General features: G+C 35.3%; 3 protein-coding genes across 7 annotated transcripts in view; 1 reads left to right on the plus strand and 2 right to left on the minus strand.

Annotated features, from left to right (window-relative positions):
* The window catches only part of LOC126412527 (elongation factor-like GTPase 1), a 593,784-nt gene extending 583,993 nt beyond the window's left edge, over positions 1 to 9,791 (minus strand). Inside the window, exons 1-2 of one of the 2 annotated variants that reach the window (XM_050082166.1) lie at positions 9,618 to 9,791; positions 1,250 to 1,427 (exon numbers count right to left, since the gene is read on the minus strand). In XM_050082166.1, the coding sequence (XP_049938123.1) occupies positions 1,250 to 1,413 (164 nt within the window). In that variant the 5' untranslated portion in view covers positions 1,414 to 1,427; positions 9,618 to 9,791. The remainder of the gene's footprint in view (positions 1 to 1,249; positions 1,428 to 9,617) is intronic. The other variant, XM_050082167.1, reaches the window with a different exon arrangement.
* Positions 5,579 to 9,620, minus strand: LOC126412531 (cytochrome c oxidase assembly factor 7 homolog). Its single transcript, XM_050082173.1, has one exon. It carries the CDS (start codon positions 9,551 to 9,553, stop codon positions 8,852 to 8,854), a length of 702 nt encoding a protein of 233 aa, XP_049938130.1. The 5' UTR covers positions 9,554 to 9,620; the 3' UTR covers positions 5,579 to 8,851.
* Positions 9,792 to 9,881: 90 nt separating the features above from the next.
* Positions 9,882 to 21,628, plus strand: part of LOC126412528 (protein AF-9) — a 108,862-nt gene continuing 97,115 nt past the window's right edge. For all 4 annotated transcript variants that reach the window (XM_050082168.1, XM_050082171.1, XM_050082169.1 and 1 more), the window contains exon 1: positions 9,882 to 10,131. In XM_050082168.1, the coding sequence (XP_049938125.1) occupies positions 10,120 to 10,131 (12 nt within the window). In that variant the 5' untranslated portion in view covers positions 9,882 to 10,119. The remainder of the gene's footprint in view (positions 10,132 to 21,628) is intronic.

Consider the following 21,628-nt stretch of genomic DNA (forward strand, 5'->3'; position numbering starts at 1 on the left):
GTTACATCGGAAATGAGACTGGTGGGATAGAAGGATCCAAGTATAATTTTACACCTACCCCTGAGTCTTGTCCAAACAATCTCGTATGTAGCTTTAATATTGATCTCAGTGGATTTGAGTTTCTTGTCTACAGTGACACATACACCATTTTCATTTCCCATTGGCCTATCCTTCTGATATACACCCAAATTTTCCACAAAAACCTCACTGCTATCAATTTCAGGTTTCAACAAGCTTTTTGTAACTAGTATTACATGAGCTTCACTGCTTTTCATGAACACTTCAAACTCTGGCACTTTGTTGTGAATACTTTGGCAGCACCGCACATCAGCCAGCTATAGGTGAGTTGTTGCCTTTCCTTTATTTTATGTGTTAAACTCTGCAAGTATTGCAAATTTTGGAGATGAAAATTTTAAAAATTTATTTGCTTCTATGTTTATTTATTAATGCCATTTGGCATCAAATTCTGGGTTAACTCATCGTTGAGGAAATAAGTGTTTGTTGTACATGTAATAAGGATAAAAAGTGGTGTCCACTCTTATAGACAACTCTTTAAATAGTTGGACATACTGAAAACAGTTCGTAATATATATACTCCATTAAGAATGAGGTATTCAGACACAAAAATGACTGACCATCTACCCAGCGATGTAAAGAATTTAATACATACTTATTAACTTCAAACACAAACTCAAATGACATCTTTTTAATTACTGTTTCTACTTCATTAAATAATTTATTAATTTATAATTAACATGGTGTGTGTGTAGAGAGAGAGAGAGAGAGAGAGAGAGAGAGAGAGAGAGAGAGAGAGAGAGAGAGACTCAATGTATGTAAAAGAAGAGTATAAACAGATTGACTGAACATAATTATGCATAAATCACTCTATGTAAAAAAAAGTAGCTCAAGACAATCTTGTAAACTGTTAGCATGTAACAATATTTTTTGCTTAGAGAGTGTATTGTAATTTGCATAACTGTATGTTTTTGAAGTGTGGCTACTGTGCACCATTCATGTGCATATGATTGGTTGCCTATTATCATTCTTTGTACTTTGTTTCTATTTTACTTTGATGATAGTTATGGTGGTAAATTATTATTGTGCATATAAACTGTTATCAAGTAATACTGACTGTATTTTGCAGAATAAATACTTTACTGTGTAGGTAGTATAAAGATATGAATGATATCTGAACTGTAGAACTCTATGCGAAAAAAATGTCTTCATCTCTCAAAAAAAAGTAACATACCTGAGTTTTCCTACCATCTTCGGTGAGATTATCCCATTACTAGCAACTAGTGAGTCTGCTAATGTTGTTTTCCCATGATCTACATGTGCAATGATACATATATTGCGTATGTGATCAGTTTTTGTTTGCAACTGAGACAATTTCTCTGCATTAACTAACCTCATCTTGCATCAAATTCCTAAAAACAAAATACAAATAAATTATTGTTACTTTGGTTCTAGTACTATTTCAAACATGTATATCTGTGTCTTCAGAGGAGAATTTTTTTTTTTTTTTTACAAATGAACAGATTATGAATGAACAGATTTAAAACTGGTACAGCGAATAGATTACAACTATATCCAGACATACACAGAATTCAAATCTCTGGCTTTTATTGACAATGTTTCATTACCTCAGCCACTTGAACATGCCTCAGGGTTTAACTATTAGCTCCAGCCTTCAAATGTTAACACAGACTCTCTCATTATGATGTACGAGGAAATAATTAAAGATAGTGCAGTAAGTTGTGTCACAAAACCTGCTTATATATCTCAGATGCCTGAAAAACCCAATGACCAAGATTTTAATTTCAATGTTGTTCAATTTTTAATTTCTCAGCTGCACGGGTATCAATTAAGGATCTACTAATGAGTTAAAAGTTTGCTGCTGTTCAACTGTTACACTTGAAAAGCGATAATAAATGAGAGTACAGAAGTATACCAACAAAATGAAAAGTCACTTGAACACTGTGTTAAATGTATTCCAATCTACCTCAAATATGTGTGACAAATATATATGTCCCACACAAATATACATGAGACCTCAAATACAACAACTCATTGTGACAATCAGCCACAATTTGAGAACAGTAAGAGTTTAACATTCCATCAATGACAATTAGAGACTGACTGAACATGGATTGGGAAGATTGAACATGGATTGGGAAGATCCTTTTCAGTGGAGCCACTCTGGAAAATACCTTTAGTGATTTAGACAAACCACTTATCACTGACTAATAAAAAAAGGAAGGAGGTTTAAAGTTTAATGTTCTGCTGTAGATGAGGTACTTAGAAACATAACACAAGTCTGCATTATTCAAGGGTGGGGAAGTAAGTTGACTGCCCCCCCCCCCCCCCCAAGGAATAACCACACATCCAACTTAATCGATTTATAAAAACCACAGAAAAAATCTACCAGACGTCCGGTTGAAGACACAAAACCTGCTCCATCAGAATGAGACTGTTGTATGGTAACCTACGCACCACCTTGCTCACTCCTACAATTTAGAGCATAGTGGTACCTCTCAATTAGTTAGTTACATGTTCCATAGATCATTTGAATGATTCATTTATTGAAATGATGTAGATTTTACGTTACTGGGCAGGTGATGAAAGATTTTTGTTGCTGCATATTGAGCTCCTTTCTGAACCACTGACAGCTTTAATAACAGGTAATACATGTATTTCCCCCTCTAGTGTTGTAAGTATGGACATCACTGTTCTTCTCAAGTTGTAATGGATTATTTATAATGAATTTCATTTCAGTGTGTAGCAAAAGATTACATGCCCCACAATAACAGGATTTATATAGCCTTCGATTATAATATATTCTAAATGAAACTACGTTTTTTTGTGGTGTTTCATAAATTAAGGACATAAAAATTAGTGGTCACTGAGAATAAAAGGGTGCTCAGAACATAAGGATTAAATCTTAGACAAAAAAAATATATATATAAAAAAAATTTAAAAAAAAAAATAAAAAAAATTGTGCAAGGCTTGTCTGAAAGATTATTGGGACAAGTTAACTAACTGAAAGCAAGATGACTGCAGAGCTATATCAATATTAAAGCAAACATTCCTGTCTGCAAATTACTGAAAAGTAATAGCTAAGAGAAGATTTTTGCACTGACCATTTTTTGTTGGTGAAATGAAGTACCATCTGTAAAAAAGTTATGTTTCTCAAACTGTTTCAGTATGCGACTATCTTTTTCCTTCTAGTACCTACATATCTGTCTGTAAGGTATCAGTTATTATTTATAAACACACTGAAAACTGAGACTTCCAAAGCAACAGTGCTTGATCTCAATTCTATGTAAAACTATGAAGGTACTATTTTCACTGTTTCTGTGATCTAGCTACATATGACAATTCTTTTACATCTTCAGTCAATACTGAATTAGGAGCAAACCACAACTAATTATAGTATACCTGAAGCACAATCCAGATCTGACAATTCTACAGCTAAATGTCCCCCCCCCCCCCCCCCAAAGTACTAAAAGGATCAACTTCATAGGACGTAATGCCAATCAAAACACAGCATGGTGTGTAAAAAATAGTTACTCAATGACACAATTTGGAAAAATCAGCTTTCATGAGTTAGAGGATAAGAGTAAAAAAGGCTACCACTAAACAGACCTGAAAAATGATTGCTTACTTTATGGGTACGGACCTGTCATGGAGAAGGGCAGTAAATGCTGGAAAGAGTTATATACTTGACTGATATTCTACATGACAAATAGGATTTCTTGTGATACACTTACAGGCAATGATTATCATCTGTTGCACTTACAAGGTAACTGCAGTGTCATTAAAAATGTTTCTATTTTTTGCATGCAAAAAATAAATGAATTCAAATCACTTTTCATTTCACACTACAATAGATTGATTTTATTTTATTTTATCTTGTTGAAATGGAGTTTTGGTTTAAAAGAAGTGTAATTATAGTTAGCTTAATTGCCACAGTGTTTGCATTACATATAAGTCCATCAGATTGTTACCTTTTCCCGCTTTCACATGTTAAGAAATGAAGTTTCTCTTACTTAAAGACAAATATCAAAAAGTATTAGGTTAGAAATACACCTGAGCTGTGGCCTATTCTTGATAATGTGACTTTCAGCTATAGTATAGCTTTAAAATGTAGAAACAAGTCACATTCCAAATTAAACTGCAGGTTCCTTTACAACAGACTGGTCAAGCTGATTGATAGGATACCCACATAATACATATTTTACGTGTTCATTGGCACAGTTACTGTGGTCACAGTTCCCCAAAAAGCAACCATGCAGCATCCACAGCAGCATGTGGTACTCAGCATCATTACAACTGCAAACATAACCTAAAGGTTAGCACAGCATTGTCAATCTTCAATGAAAGCTATCTTTTCTGCCTATTGTCTGCATCCATCTTCGTATTTCACCTACTTCTGCACACTCCTCATATGTAAATCTTGACTGTTAATTGTTTTAATTTTTCCAAGTAAATCTCATTCAACACTTCCCCTTAAAAATTTATTTGTTTATTTTTGTGTTTTGAATGCATTCTCTTTTTCATCGGGATTTTATTTCCAACATCAAATTTGTGGTTTCTTTTAGAAAAATATTATTTCTAAAATGTTGTGTGTTTATACTGATCTATGCCATACTCAGCACATCATTTCAAACAAAGATGACTGTTAACTTTCACGCTTATCTACACTAGCCCCTGCCCCCCCCCCCCCCCTTTTTGTATGAAGACTATTGGCTTTTAACATATCTTTTTCCATAATGGCACCACTAAAACAGTCTTAGAAGATTAGTAGTTTACCATATGTTTGAGAACCACTCCTTCCACTATCCAGTAACTCAATATAGTGTCTATTAAATGTATTTCATTTTTTAGCTTCTTAAAATTATCCCTAAATTATTCTAAAAGAATGACAACTTCATATCTATATGACAGGTTTTGTTTCAAGTACATCTACTTTTATTTTTATTGTGAACAGCTGATAATACCTATATCAATTCATTTAGTGGTATTTAAAAATGTAAATCATGATAACAGTGGTTCAGGTATCAAATTTCTACCTTACTGCTTATGTCATAAAGAAGTAAATTCCGGGAAATATCTGATTTCTCCTCCTGCACTTACAACATTTAGTCAAATAACTTAAAGGAGCAATGTATTTACATTTCTGTGTGATCAAAACTTTCAGATTTCAGAATTACTCATTTCCCTATATGTAAGAAAGAAGATGACAGAATCCCTAATTTGTCGTTGCACACCTCCTAGGGTGTAAGTTTTCAGAGTCAACTCATAACCTATAACATCTTTTATCAGCTCTTGACACCCTTCTGTTTCATTCTCTCTTTCCTTAAACTTACAGAATTGTTATGGAGTCATAGTATTTCTTATTCTTCACAGTCTACTGTGGTTCAGTGTTTTTTAGTGCCTAAAGCTTTTGCTCTGGTTTTGCATCACATAGACTATGTTTCTCAATAAACATGATTCATTAAATGTTTTATTTATAACTTTAGGTAGTGGATGGGGCAATGGACTGGAACCCATCAGGTAGTATATAAAGATGAGGCAGTTCCTTTTGTGAATGATCTTTATTCCAAAAAAATCAATCTTCTGACTAAAAAAGTATATTCTCATGTATAACAACAAGTGAAACAGCAACCCACAATCTTTGGTAGTTATATAAATATACATTTACATAGGTCATTTTGAACTGTGTGTCCTTTAATTACATTTTATTTCCTGCTTCAAAATTATGCTAGCTAAATCAGTGAACTGGAACATACAGGTAACACATTCCCATCAGCCCCTCACAGATATGGTACAAATAGAGTCCCTGAAGAAAAACTCACAGGACAGAACAAATACAACAGAAATCAGCAGTTTAATGTTATAATAATAACATAAGTGTAAGAAATTTATATAAGAGTAAGAATCAAATAATACAGAAATGGAAGTTAAGAGGTTCATAAGTCTATAAGTCTTTGCAATAAATTTTAGGCATATCAATACAATTACAGTTATCACACAATCCGTAAGCTCTGACACCTGTCACAGTGAAATGATTCAAATAACAATCAGCTCAGACAAAACAGCATAATAATTCTGTAGTCATCAAGAAATAAATAATTTGCAATTAGCCTAAAGTGAGAAAACTTAAAGCCAATCTCCAGTTTAACTGTTGATTATGTCAACACCAATATTAATGACATTTTGACTGACAGTTAAAAACGGTTAGTTGGAATATTTAACAAAATATAAGCACCCTCTGACAAGCACTTCACTAGTTTTTGCAGAATGTAAATGTACAAGTACAATCAAAGCCTGCAGTGAGTGTCACCCCATTATGGTAATGTAATATCTTAAAAAAAAAAAATTTAAAACACTGAACTCAGATCAACAGGTATACGCAAATGTCCTCACTCCTGCATGCTTTTGAAGTGTGCTGCTCCCACACTGAGAAAAACACAGGGAAGAGAAAACAAGAAGTGGGCCACTGCTAATAAGAATGAACGAGTTTTAACAAAAGTCTACTACATTGACAACGCATAGCTTCTTGCACAAAGAATGCTGTCATTGTTCTTGCCTGCCATAATTAAAAAAACATGTGGCCCCATAACGTCCAATCTTGATTTTCTAATTATCTTCTCTCTCATTTTTAGCTTTTTATATATTCAAATATAATGTTTTGTAGGCATTTTATTGACAAATTTCATTTCTTCCTGCCCACTGTCATTTTCTCAATCCATGCTCCTGGATGTTTTTCTCCTTAGTCTTCAAAAGCTCCTAATCACCTTTTCTCACCTTACCCCTTTTTTTCAGATCCAAGAAAAGTAAATTCAGAAAGCTTGTGTGGCTTCACCATTTTGTACATCTGATACTGCTGCCTGCTAGTGAAATGGTGCCTTTATAGATTTATTGTATTCTAATTTCATACACAACTATCTTTCATAGTGTAGGAAATACAGACTGCTTTGGACTAATACATGAAATGTAAACACAGGTCAATACAACAAATTACATGTTTCCAACAGCAAAGAACAAGTTGTACTGTCAACATATTCTAAACAAACACTCTTGTCAGCATACTCTAAACAAACACCCTTACATCTTTTACAGGTAAAGGATAACAGTTATCTAATTGCAAAGTATCATAAAAGAGGAAGAAATGTCCTAAAGATAGCCCACAATCAATCTAAAATGAAATTATGGAAAAATGCAGTTGGCAATCAATATAGGCCTACTGCAAATACTTTCAATGAAACTGATTTCAGCCCGCACTGTCTTTGTCACTACTTTCTATTTTCACACAGATATGAAACTAAGAAATCAATATTCTCTTCAATAACATTCTAATTCATTTGGACAGGACTCTTCTGTCAATGGCATGTAAAATAGGCATGCTACCTCCCTGAAGAACTGAAGTTGAATGCTGATGATGTTTTCATTCAAAGTGACTAATGACAAAAAAGTTTAGTCTCTCAAACACCAACTACCATAATTATTATTTAATTAATATACTACTTCCTCTATAACTATTTTGTTAATTCCAATAAGTTCAGAGACCAACAGAAAATTAAATCCCATTAATAACCACAGAGTTGAATGTAAACCACATCTTTCCTGAAGTTGGACTTCAGAGTTTGAAGCCAGCATTTCATGGTCCATTACAGACCAAACCAAAAATGAACAAAAACGGCAATCAATTTCTGTAGGCCTGCAGTATGTCCAAATGTTAATAATTAATATAACAACTTTTCTGAGGTCAATATCAAAATATGATTTGAAACAAATGGTGGTGGAGGTAAATGTCATATCATATTACCCAAAACTAGAATGAAAGATTCACTACAAAATGCATATTTAAAGCTTCCTCTGTAAAAGCAGCACACTGCTTCAAAGACACAAAATAATATGTTAATAGACAAAAGAAAAGTATGTGAACCACTTGAATAAGGCAATTTGATAAAATAATAATAAAAAAGAAAAGCACTATTAAAACTGTACAAATGCAGTGTGATATGGGATACAAACTGCTAAGACTGAGCATAGCATTTCAACACTTGTGAGAAATTAGCAAGAACAATAACATACCATGCCTCAGTGTATGGCAGTGATATACAAAGAGTCACAGTTACAAGGGCTACTGATGTACCTGTGCATGTAGATAGTCTGTCACTATCATTCAGCAACAAAACAAACCTTTTGTCCCATCATAAGTAAAAATCCACTCACAACCAAGATCCAATACCTAACCCTCCATTGACATTCTAATACGTGTGGTCTAGACATTTTTCTGTTCTTTTTTGCCACCAACATAAAAATAATCCATTTTTGATATTCAGATGTGTAAAGAGAGATCTTATACATGACAGTCTAGAATAATGCTCTGTTGACAAAAGTTACAGTCAACACAGAACAAATATGCTCAATTATTAGTACACAAAGAGAGATGTGTCCTGTTGTTGCGGTACTGTGTTTCCTACAGTCTTACTGAAACCCAAAACAAATTCACCAGAGCGAATAATCCACATTTTACAGGCAGTACAAATGTTTTACATTCAGTTCGTTTTCATGAAACTACAAAGAGCTGATAATATATTGTGATAAGAATACTATCTATTGACAATTATTGTCTGTACATCTCAAATTGCCATAAGCATGAGTAGTCCATTTTTAATGCATATTCCAAAAGTAATTCTGTGTTTTATTCTGCCCAGCAATATGCAACCCAATCACACAGGTGCTACAATGTCCTGCTAGGAAGTTTTGAAACAGCATGCCTATTTATTAAGTATGTACTTGATTTCGATAAATATCTGCTTTGCTTGTACGTAACATTCAATTACACACGCTCTGTCCCTTGCTGAAACTCCAGCTGCTGCTGTTTGAATGTCTGTTGCTGCAATTCCAGTGCTTTTTTCTTATATTTCTCGGCTAAATCTTCATTTTTGTCAACACCATCACCCCTCTGATACATCTGACTTACATTTGCACAGGCCTGCATGCTACCTAGATCACAAGCTTTTAATGAAAATGAATAAGCTTTAGCCATATCTTTCTCAATGAAACCATTTTTCAGACCCTGTAAAAACATAGTACTGACATAAAAGCAACAGTGCGCGTCGTTATCATCACAACATTTGTGTAGTGAAGCTACCCCTAAAGCATAGTCCTTCTCTTTCCTACTGTTTTTAGTATCTAGAATGTTTAAAACGCCAACATTAAAGCAAGCTTTTGTTTCACCCAGGTCACATGCCTTTTTATAATACTTAAATGCAACTTCTGTATCTTTAGTGGTGTTTCCCTTCCCAACAAATGAATAATTTCCAAATTTCTGACAGCTTTTACCAAAATTATAGTCATCACAGTTAGTTTTATACACTTTCGCTGCTTTATCAAAATCCTTCTTGATGGCTTCTAAGTAATCCCCCAACAAATGACATACCTCTGGTTTCTTTTCTTGATAGCAACCAAAACGATATTCAATACCTAAATTATGTAAGTATTGCTTCACTTCTTCTTCATCTTTTAAGTTTACACCCATATTGCACAACACACTCGCTTAATCTAATTTAGTCAACACGACAGCTTATGAAGCACTGTTATACCTTCTTGTCTCACAATATTTTCAGCCTCCAGTGACTCACTTCTGTATACTGTCATTTATTTACACTTTTAATATGGGTTACTGCAACACCACACAACTCTTCTGTCCCAAATATCGCCGACCGAAGTTTACCGAATACCGACTCTCCTTTGTTATTTCAAAGTTTTAATATCTCAAAGATCTGTGCTCTCGTCGCAAGACAGCTGAGCAGCATTTGTTGATTGTTTGAGAAGCTTTGACGTACCTGTTGACAACAGACTATCGCTCCAAATTTTAATCGAGTAAAACGGCTCTGTGTTGTAGGGAGGTTTGTTTGTGTATTACGTGTTGATGTTGTTGTTATGATTTCCTTGCCTATTGCAGGCGGCAGGATGTAAATATTTTTAGTTAGTAAAAGTGCAATGTGATTGTAACAACGGTGTAATGAATTGTTACATGAAATTTTCACCAAGGGATACAAAGACTGCCAAGAATGATCTTTTCAGTAACAGTGTAAACAGGATATGGCATATTCGGTGCGTTTAGAAATATAAAAATTACTTTTACGTAAATTTAAATTTGAATACACGTGATTGGATTTTTCCTGTACTATATTCTGGCACTTTTTCGGGTAAATACATGCACAGCTTCACATTAAGAATTACTTCCTAGATATTGTCAAAAAAAGTCGTAACGATTTTACATTTTTGACCCGTCGGCCCTAAGTAATGTAAAAAAAAAATTAATTACGTATTGACTCTCGGAATTTTAAATCCCAGTACTGACAGAATCGCACAATAGTGGGGCAGTTTAGTTAAGTAAGGCACAATAAAAGTAATTCTTCAGTTTTTAGGTGTAAAAGGCAACACAGCGACAACTATGTTCCGCAGAAGAGCCTTGTGTATAGCGATTGCTTTAGAGTCGACCTAACAGTGTAATTTGTATGCGATAGAGTTACACAGTGACACAAAAAACTTTGAAAAGGAAATGATTTTCATGTTGTTCAGAGTTTCAGTTTTTATTCAGGCCGTCTGTTCAGAACCGTGTTTTGAGCCATAACGCATCCCCCACCACATTTTGGTAGACTAAAGCAATGAAAAAAAATGTGTGCGCGAAATACTATTAGTTCAGATCTAATGGTGACAACTAATTTTGATTTTTTTGTTTTTTTTTCGCCATTCGTATTTTAGATGAGCAGTGGTATATATTTTCAACCAACACTGGATCACAGGACATCATTAAAACATTCGGAACATAGTGGATAGCATAATAACAATTTGCATTTATCGCTTCTTTTCAATAGGTTAATTATATGTATACACTATTCTTTTGGTGAAGGAGAAGTGGATGGGTAGTGACATCATAACAAAGAGAAAGATGACAATTTTTATGGATACTGCTCAGAGTTGAGCAAGTTGATAATTTAATCCAAGCAGGAAAGTTCTATTGTGGGAAAAAAGCCTACTGTGCTCCACTAAGTGAAATAAAAAATAATAGACAGTATAGACATTCAACATACCAGGAGGCATTTCTTCAGCAGCAAGGTCATCTGCATTTTTCTTCTGTAAATCTTTTGGAATGTAACAGGAAAGATATCTTCACTCCTTTTTCTCTAATTAGGCCTATCCTTCTTCTTGTCAGTTTTACACAAACATGACATAATATACCTCACTTGGTCACACATTTAATTCCTGAGAACTTGGGAATTTGTGGTATTATGTAAATAATTTAGGAGTTAAAGAGAGCACTCACTGAATAGTAGAAACACTGAATAATTGACAAGCACAGTTTTATTCCCATATAATTTACATTTACCAGAACATTGCTTATGTAAAGATCACGATCAGTCACTTTCAGTATGAACTGGAAATAATTTACAGGCTTTAGTTTCTCTGTGCTATATACAAAATGCACGTATTATGCAAGACACATACAAGCCTTAAGATATATGTTTATTATTATGGAATGGCATGTATCTGTAAAACAGTGAATTTCACTTTGTAGATTATATAGGTGAATGTAAAAAATTAATAGTGTTTACCATTGAGAAGTTTTCCATAGCAGTTGTCACAACATGAAAAGTGAAGAAGAAGTGACAGTGACACTTATAAAAATCACAGTTGAATTTTCATTTTTCGGTATTATGTGAATTTCATTTATCTGAATTAATATGTGGATATGAGTGTGTGTCAAATGCTTGCAATGCACGACTTAATTGTTTCTATTATTGTTGTCAATGCATATGACGTACTTTAGATATGCAAGAGGGCATGTTTCCAGAAAGCAATAAACATGTAGATTAAATCAGTTTGAATAAAAATTTATGAATGGGTGACTGAATTATAAATTAAGAGCAATTTCACATTCACTGCTCTATAAGCACCTTCCCATGTACTACAGTATTCTGTGATAAACGTGTTTTTTAAAGTCATCTACCCACCTTATACATCTGCTACATATACCACAGGCCACCATACAGTGCTTGGCAGATTTTACCCTGTACCTCTAGTTGTTATTTCCTTTTCTGTTCCACTTGAAAATAAATCGAGGGAAGAATGACTGTCTTTAAGTCATCAAATGAGCCCTAATTTCTCGTATCTTTATCTTTGTGGTCCTTAGGTTGAATTTATGTGGGCAGCTGTAGTATCTTTCTACAGTTAGCTTCAAATGCCAGTTCTCTATATTTTCTCAACAGTGTTCGTAAAAAGGGATGTTGCCATCCCTCCAGGGATCCCAGTTGAGTTTCCAAAGCCTCTCCCTAACACTTGCATATTGTTCAAACCTACTGGTAACAAATCTAGCAGCTATCTCTGTATTGCTTCAATATCTTCCTTTAATCTGACCTGGCAAGGATCACAAACACTGAAGCAGTACTAAAGAATAATTCTTGCTAGCATCCTACGTGCAGTTACCTTTACAGATGAACCACACTTTCCCAACGTTCTCCCAGTAAACTGAAGGCCGACCAGTCGCCTTCCCCTACCACAATTCTCACATGCTCAGTCCATTTCATATCGCTTTGCAGTGTAATGCCAAGATATTTAAATGACGTTACTTTATCAAATGGGACACTACTAATGTAGTATTTCAACATTTTGGGTTATATTTTCCTACTGATTCACATTTTATTACATTTAGAGCTGGCTGTCATTCATCACACCAACTAGAAATTTTATGTAAGTCGTCTTGTGTCCTCCTACAGTCACTCAGCTTCAACAACTTCCCATATGCCACAGCATCATCAGCAAACAACCACTGATTCCTCTCTGTTGAATCATTTAGGTATATTTGAAATAATAAATGCCTTATCATACTTCCCTGGGGCACTCCTGGCAGTATACTTGCCTGTGATGAACACTGGTTGTCAAGGACAACATGCTGAAGTTGTATTACTTAAGAAGCTTTCGAGTTGCTCACATATCTGGGAACCTATTCCATATGATTGTACCTTCATTAAGAATCCGCAGTGTCGCATCATGTCAGACACTTTACAGAAATCTGGAGATATGGAATCTACCTTTTGCCCTTCATCAATAGTTTGCAGTATATCAAGAGAAAAGGACAAGATGAATTTTGCACAAGTGAGGCTTTCTAAAACCAAACTGATTTGTGGATATAAGCTTCTCAGCCTCAAGAAAATTAAGTAGATTACAACTGAGAATACATTCAAGAATTCTACAGCAATCCCAATCTTAGGGATATTTGTCTGTAATTTGGCGGTTCTGTAATTTTACCCTTCTTATATACAGGAGTCATCTGCACTTTTTTCCAGTCACTTGGGATTTTGTGCTGGGTGAGAGATTCACAATAAAAGCAAGCCGAGTACGGAACCAATGCCATAGAGTACTCTCTGTTAAACCAAATTGGGATTCCATCTAGACCTGGTGACTTATTTGTTTTCAACTATTCCATTGTTTCTGTATTCTAGGGATGCATATTACTGTGTCTTCTATATGAGAGTCTGTTCGATGTCAAATGACAATATGTTTGCACGATTCTCCTGCATGAACAATTTCTTAAATGTGAAATTTAAAACTTCAGCTTTCATATTACTGTCTTAACAGCCACACCGGATTTATCAACAAGTGACATGATGGAAGCCTTAGACCCACTTAGCAATTTTACATAGGACCAGAATTTCCTCAGGTTCTTGGTCAGATCTTTTGCCAAGTATGACGATGGTATGCTTTGTACATAGAACTTTTCACAGACACACAAATCTCTGCTAAAATTTCCATTTCATCATTTGTGTGTTCTGTTTTGAACCAAGAGTGCCACAGCCTTTGCTTCCTCACTAATCCCCATCTCCATACATATGCTGTCAATAAAGTCCAGCCCGTTTGTAGCTGCAAGACTGTCTAACATATTTGCATTATATGTGAGTTGCCGAACTAGCTGCGGAGGACTGTTTTCAGAAAATGTGTTCAAAAGAACTTCTGAGGACTGACTGTCTGTTGGCTACGGACTCCTCCCCCGCAATGAATACATAGATATTCCAGCCAATACTCGGTAGGTTAAAGTCACCTCCAACTGTTATTACATGATCTGAGTATTTATGTGCTGCTGACCATAGAATTTCTTTGAATGATTGTAAAATTGTCACAGTTGTTTTGGTGGCCAGTAAAAACATCCAACAATTAATTTGATATCGTATTGACTGTTTATATGTGCCCAGATAACTTGACTGTAACATTCGACTTTGACCTTAATGGAGACAATATTTTTGTCAACAACAATGAACACTCCCCATCCTATGAAATCTAATGTGTCTTTCTGATACACATTCTATGGCTTGCTATATATCTCAGAGCTTTGTACTTCATGTTCGGTCCCAAGAATATCTTGAGTGAGAGAACTTTCCTGGAGGGCAGCAAATTCGAGAACTCTGTTATGAATGCTGCGACAATTTACTGATAAAGTTTTAACAGTTAAAGTGTTTTACCCTGAATGTGGTCTGACTTCCCTTTCTGCATGTCAAATGTGAGTGTTCATTAGAGTACCTCAAACTACCGCACAGCCTAAGTAACCCCATGTGTACTCCACAAGTAGTGTGCTACCCAAGTAGCTGCTTCATTTTGTAGTGCACCCCTGACCTGTCAAAGGGAGTACTACAAATCCCCACCTGATAATGCAGGTCTAGATATCTGCACCCAATACTGTCACAGATTGGACGATGCTATTGATTGAGACCCTCCACTTGGTTCCAAACCAAAGGACCCCAATCAACTATGGGAACAATGCTGCAAATTGCAAGCTCTACGTGGACATCATGTGTGAGGCCAGCAGCCTCATCACTCCACCAGCCACCTGCACTAACTGAGGATGGCGTCAGAAGCCATGTGACAGGCGTTGTTGATATCGACATGAGTCACAACTTGCAGATGACTGCACCCTGCACGCTCGATAGCCATAGGCAAGGATGCTCTCATATGAGCCCACTCCTCCAGCAGGCATACCAAGTGCACACTGGCTTTCTGAATGCTATCTTCCTAAGGAGCTCCATAACTTGCCTTATGTTGGAGCTCCGGAAAACTAGCATCCCACTGCCCATGTGAGCCTGCTCAGACCCCTCTGAGGAAACAGCCACATGTTCACTCACAGGTCAAATAGACAAATCCATAAGGTCAGCCGCCACATTTGCCATCCACCTCAAGGGATGCGAATGCATTACTACAGACCATTTATCCGGCTGTGAGAGTGGATACAATGCATCGGGTACACTAGGAGGCCCTAGACAGCAGAGCCCACGGGCGAACCAACCAACTCCTGGGGTGTTCCATGTGACACGCCAAATTCTCTGCCACCACTACACCCAGAGAGCAGCAGCACTGACTGAAGAAGTAAACTACAAAAACAGGCAGAAACTTAGATATGTAACTTGCTACAGTCTCAATGTGTCGCTAATGGAAGCTGAGCCTTAATAAGATGTGTGGCTGGCTGTTCAGAAAAAATGAAACTACTCTACAGAGCGCCTGAATTTATCCATAGAGTTAAAAAAGGGCCTGACTGACTGGCTTACACAGGAAATGGACACTTGTCTTCAAAACAAAATAAGAGAGCAAATACTGTGCTACAGACTGAATGAAATTACACTTCCAAAATTTGAGACTAAACCTCTTAAATGGAAAAACACGCACAAAAATTAAGAAATATGGTACTAGTAAAACACAGGAAAAGCTAAATAAGAAATGTAATATAATTGATTATTTTTGTTGTTATAAACATGTAACTTGCCGCACTGGAGATGTGAACTAGTGACAGCAGATCACCTTTCATTAAAACTCTCAAGGCTAGGTAATGATGCAGAAATACACCTCCCGACTGGTACAGTTATCCAACCATTGCGTTGAGCAAAGTACCAGTACTGTCTACACTAAAATTAAGCATACAACCAACAAACACACAGGCCAGTAAGCAGTATATTCTGTGCAGTTCCCTTCACTTGTTTATACTGAACAGTGTTTTTTAATTACATCATGGATATAGGTAGGTGGGAATAAATTGATCAAGAGTTTGGAGATGACATATTGTCCAATGAGAATAAACAATAAAGCAATGAAGGGAACTGCACAGAATACCCTGGTTACTGGTCTATGTGTGTTTGTTGGTTTAAATTTAATTTTAGTGTAGACAGTACTGGTACTTTTCTTCAAAGTAATGGTTATATAACTGTAACAGCTGTGAGATGTATTTCAGCATCAGTAGCTTTTTCCTTTGCTTCAGTAAAGTCCAGTGACATTTTTTACAGATTTGTTGATGTTTGTAATAAGAGTCTTGTACTTTATGGAAAGAAGGATGAAATGTTTAATATGCGTTCTTGTGAAGTAGAACAGTTACAGCATTGTTTATTGTTTTGTCGATTTACCTTTGTCCACAAACATTCTGTAAACAATTTTGCAAGGGTCTTGTACATTATTTTGCCTCCAACTTCAAGTATTTCTGTGTCAATACAATCATCCCCAAGGGTCTTTCCTTTCCTTCTAGCTTGAATGCCTGTGCAACCTCCTCTGACATAATATCCAGATTGTTATTTTCTGTATATTAACTGTCTGTGCTTCAAAGTTGTCCCTTGAACTATATAAACATTTAAAGAAAACTTTGAATGCTTGTCCTGTTTTCTCTCTCTCAGCTGTTGAAATATGATGTCTGTCCAATAAAAGTTTCTGTTCTATTTTCTTAATACTCTCGTTACCAATTCTTTCTCTTGCCACATTTTGCTTTGTACCTGCTCATGTCCCTTCAAAGTCATATCTGAATAATTTTATGTAATTCAGCATTTTCTATCACCTTTCTGTTATTATTTGTTTGAGATTTCCACCATCTCTTTAATAGTTGTTTATTTCCATTTACATTTTGCTTTTGATTTCTTCATACACACAACATTTTTTGGTTTGTACATTCATACATTCGTTATGTAATTCCCTCTTTATTTGTATAATCTGTGACAGGACATACTGATCGTGCTGCTAAATTTTAAGTGCCATATCTTACTATGTAGAACCAAGGTCAAGTGTTGCTGGTAAGTGGAAAACAGTGTCTCCTCTCTGCCTAAATGAGTTTTTTTAGTGGGATGCAGCAAGATGAAGAAGCCCATAAGATAAGTAGTGTGAAAGATACTATAGCTTCTTGCCAAAACATTCGGTCTGAAGGGAATAACAGTTTTGAGATTAAGATTTGCTTCCTGAACATTCAAGGAGTAAAAAAGAAAGAATTTTTGGTGAATAATTTTGGACAAGAGAATTTGATATTTTTTCCTTGAATGAACAGTGGGCTATCGAGAGGGAACTTGCATATAAGAGGTGGTGTAGCAATCTATATGAAAGAGTAACTCAATTGCTCCATTAATAAGTTGGATCTAGAGTATTTGTGGGACGAATAGAATTTTAAAGCTACTGGTATAGTTATTGATAGTTTTAAGTTATTGACAATGTCCTGGTACAGGTCACCTAAGGGTATCACCAGTGTATTTCTAGAAAAACTGGAGTTTCTGTTAGATGCCAGATTAGTCCATGTTAAGTATAGGAATCTATCATAAAAAAAGCCATTGTGGAAGCCAAAAAAACACACAGTTTCAGCAGTATTGGAAACTAATGAATACTTTTGCTAAAGATGAAAGAAACAAGAAAATTAATGTATTTCCCCAAACAGTCAATGATTATTGTATTAAATCAGTTGAAGAAGTAAGAAATGCTATTGCCAAATCATCAGCTATGTCTGTTTACTACGAGGTCTCACCTAGTCTCGTCCCAAGAATAGTAAAACAGTGAAAACCTTTAGACAGAGTAGATATATGTGACATATCTTGCAATATATCAAAGAAAGTAGTAGATTGTACTATGTATCCTTTAACATATTGTATAAACAGTCCTATATTTGAGGGATATTTTCCTCATGAGCTGAAACTGTCTAGGGTAGTTTCACTGTATGAAAAAGGAGGTACTGACTCACCTTCAAGTTACAGGCCAGTTTCTGTAGTCCCAACTTTTTCTAAAGAACTGTAATGTGTTATTTATCAACAGTTACCTGTTTACTTTGAAAATCTAGGAATAATTAGTGAATCACAGTATAATTTTAGGAAAAACTTGTCAACTATTTACGCTGTAGACTATGTACTGAAATACATACATCGAGTGTCAGAAGATAAAGCCTTTGCTCAAGTCATTTTTTGTGATCTAATTAAAGCCTTTGACTCTGTAGAGCACATACCACTTCTGGAAAAATGGAATGCTATGGTACTGAAGGCAACACCCTTAACTATTAAAATCATATCTACAGAACCGTAGGCAAGTTGTCTGTGTTGACAAGAATATGTCAAGTACAGAACAAGTTACGGTAGGTGTTCCACAAGGACCATACTGGGCCCTTTTTTTGTTCCTTATAATGATAAATGATTTGCCATCATTCAGAATGTCCGGTACAGTGATAACAAAACACAGCACATGGTTTTTAGTCTGAAAGGCAAGCATCCATCAGATGATTATAGTTATGGTAAGTTTTTGGGAATATAATTAGACAATAAATTATCTTGGGGTCATCATGTACAATACATTAGTGGTGAGCTGTTAAGAGTAATTTTTATGTTTAGGCGACTTATGGACTGTGTACCCAAAAAGTATGTTAGAAGGTCCTATTTTTGCTTCTGTGAAAGCATACTGACATATGGTATTATTTTATGGGGGAGCTCTAGTTGTGTGTACATTATCTTTATGCTGCAGAAGGAAGCTGTTAGAGCAATTACTGGTTCTTAGTATAAGGCACAAAAAAATCGTGACTGTAACAAACTTACACATATACTATGTTTTAATTTAAACAAAAAAGAAGTTACAGGAAGCAAAACGTAGAGAAAATGTACATTGTTACAACACAGGAGGGAGAGTTGTATTTATACTCCATATCACAGACTATCAAAATCGCTGAACAGCTGTGAACTTATGGGGCACAACTTATTTAATAAGGTAGCACATTCGGTACAAGAATTACCTGAACAAGCATTCAAACAAATACTTTTTATTTATTTATTTATTTTCTGTCCATATAACAAAGAGTTTTTGGACATTGTCAGGAAAATTTAGATTACATTACACATATATAGTAAAATATTTATATTCTTTCATAACAACATATGGATCAGATACATGTCTGTACACATTATTTTTCAAAAGGGCACTACAAGTAGATTCCTCTATAGTGTAACACAATTTAGCTTATATTTACAATAGTACAGTACACACAATACAGTGTATAATTACATTCTTTCATACCACTGATAGATTGGAGACATTGTCTATATACACTGTTTTCCAAGATGGCATGACACCTTAAAAGTCCTCTATAGAGTAACAGCACTTCTCTATTAATAATTGCTTCAGTCTACTCTTTAGCATATTTAGATTTACTTTCTTGAGTTCACAGAGTAGTACATTGTAGAAAATTGCTCCCTTTCTCTGTGAGCTGTGGTCTGTTGCCTTTTTATTGGTCACAATTCTATGAAAATTTTCCCTTCCCCGTGTATCATAGTTTTGTACATTACTGTTTCTCATATTAAATTCAGGATTTTGTTTCACGAATATGACTGTCTGCAGTATATACACGGAGTACACCGTAAGAATTTTATATTTTCTAAAGATGTCTCTACAAGGCTCTCTCTTCTTTACCTTGGCTACTATTCTTACTGCCTTTTTTTGTAATCTAAAAAGTCTATCTATGTGAACTGTTGATGCCCCACCCCATATCTCAATACCGTATTGAAGGTGCAGATGAATTAACCCAAAATATATTTGCCTTAAAGTACAATGGCCCAAGAAGGCTGAGACCCGCTTCAGTAGAAACACATTTCTAATGATTTTCTTGCAAATATTATCTACATGTTCTTTCCATAATAAGTGTTCATCAACAATGGTGCCAAAAAATTTATGTGAATTTGCATATGGAAGACGCAATGGGGATGTAAATACAGTATCAGTTATGGCAGCATTATAACTGTGAATGAACTTCATTATTACCATTTTGTCTTTATTTACAAGAAGCTTGTTTGCTGTAAGGTATGCGGACAGAGTATTGAAACTGATCTCTGTACTGTTAGCTGCAGACTGCATATCACTGCCAGAGCTGATGAAGGATATGTCATCAGCATAGCTTACGACCATGCAATTTTGGGGTTCAAATAAGTTATTTACATATACAAGGAACAGAAAAGGCCCTAGTGTGCTTCCTTGAGGCATGCCACATTGAAGTGTCCTGAAGTTTGATTTGGTTGTTAGGAGCTGCTCATTATTTTGATAAGTTAGCTTTACACACTGTTTCCTGTCTTTCAAATAGGAGGTAAGTAGTTTCTAGGCTAGTCTTCTCAACCCGCACTCTTGTAGCTTACACAGAAGAATGGTATGATTCACAGTATCAAAGGCTTTACTCATATCTAGGAAAGTACCTATTACCTTGTCACTTTTGTCCAGCTTATTTAATATTTCATGTATAAAAGATGCTACTGCTGTTGTAGTAAATCTCCCCTTTCTAAATCCATGTTGTAGGTTGTTTAACAGATTGTGTTTGGTGAAATATGATTCAACTTGATTTAGTATTACTCTCCCTAACAATTTACCTAGTTCTGAGGTTAATGATATTGGCCTGTAGTTTTTAGTGTCAGTTTTTAATCCCTGATTTCAGTAATTTTCAAAAGATCAGGGAATACTCAATTTCTGAGGGAGGTATTTATCAAGTGAGTCAGGGGTTTCACCAATTCATACCTGCATTCCTTTAGCAGTTTAGGTGAAATGTCATCCCAGCCACAAGACATTTTTGGTCAAAGTGCTGATATGATTGCCAGGACGTCCCTCTCAGTAATGCCGTGGATATAAAAGGACTGGCTGGATTTTCCAAGACTAAAATTTTGTGGCTTGACATGATCTTCATTTGTACCAACTGTACTGAACTTTTGTATAAATTTCTCACACACTTCTTTTGGGTCATTTATTTCTTCACCATTTTCTTTTAATGTTATGTTGCTGTGTTCATAGTAATTCTGTTTCCCACTTTCTTTATGCATTATTTTCAGGCAGTTTTACTGATACAGCTAGAGTTCCTTATTTCAGAGGTATATTTCTGTGCTTTTAGGTTAGTCAAGGACTCTGTATGTTTTTTTCTGAGCAGTTTATATTTTGTTGAGAAATATTGTAGTTTAGCATCTCTAAAAAGTGTATAGCAATCTTTCATTTTCTCCCTCAGTTCAATAATTTCAGAAGGGAGGTTCTCGGCTTAATGGTTTACAGCTTTATTTACTTTTTTAACTAAAGGACAGGTTTCATTTAAACTGTTACTGAATAACTTATAGAAATATTCCCCTTTTTCATTCACTTCAGTTGCATTGTACACTGGTTCCCATTTTTCATTCCCTAGTGCCATCTTAAGTTTAGAATAATTAAGTTTAACTGTAAGACTGTGTGATGTTATCTACTGCTGTAAAGGCTGATTGCCAATAAAATTATTATTATTATTAATTAAATTCTTTTTTAATCTATAGCTCTGACTTTCAGCCTG

This window comes from Schistocerca serialis, chromosome 7 (genome assembly GCF_023864345.2).
Source record: "Schistocerca serialis cubense isolate TAMUIC-IGC-003099 chromosome 7, iqSchSeri2.2, whole genome shotgun sequence".
NCBI lineage: Eukaryota > Metazoa > Arthropoda > Insecta > Orthoptera > Acrididae > Schistocerca > Schistocerca serialis.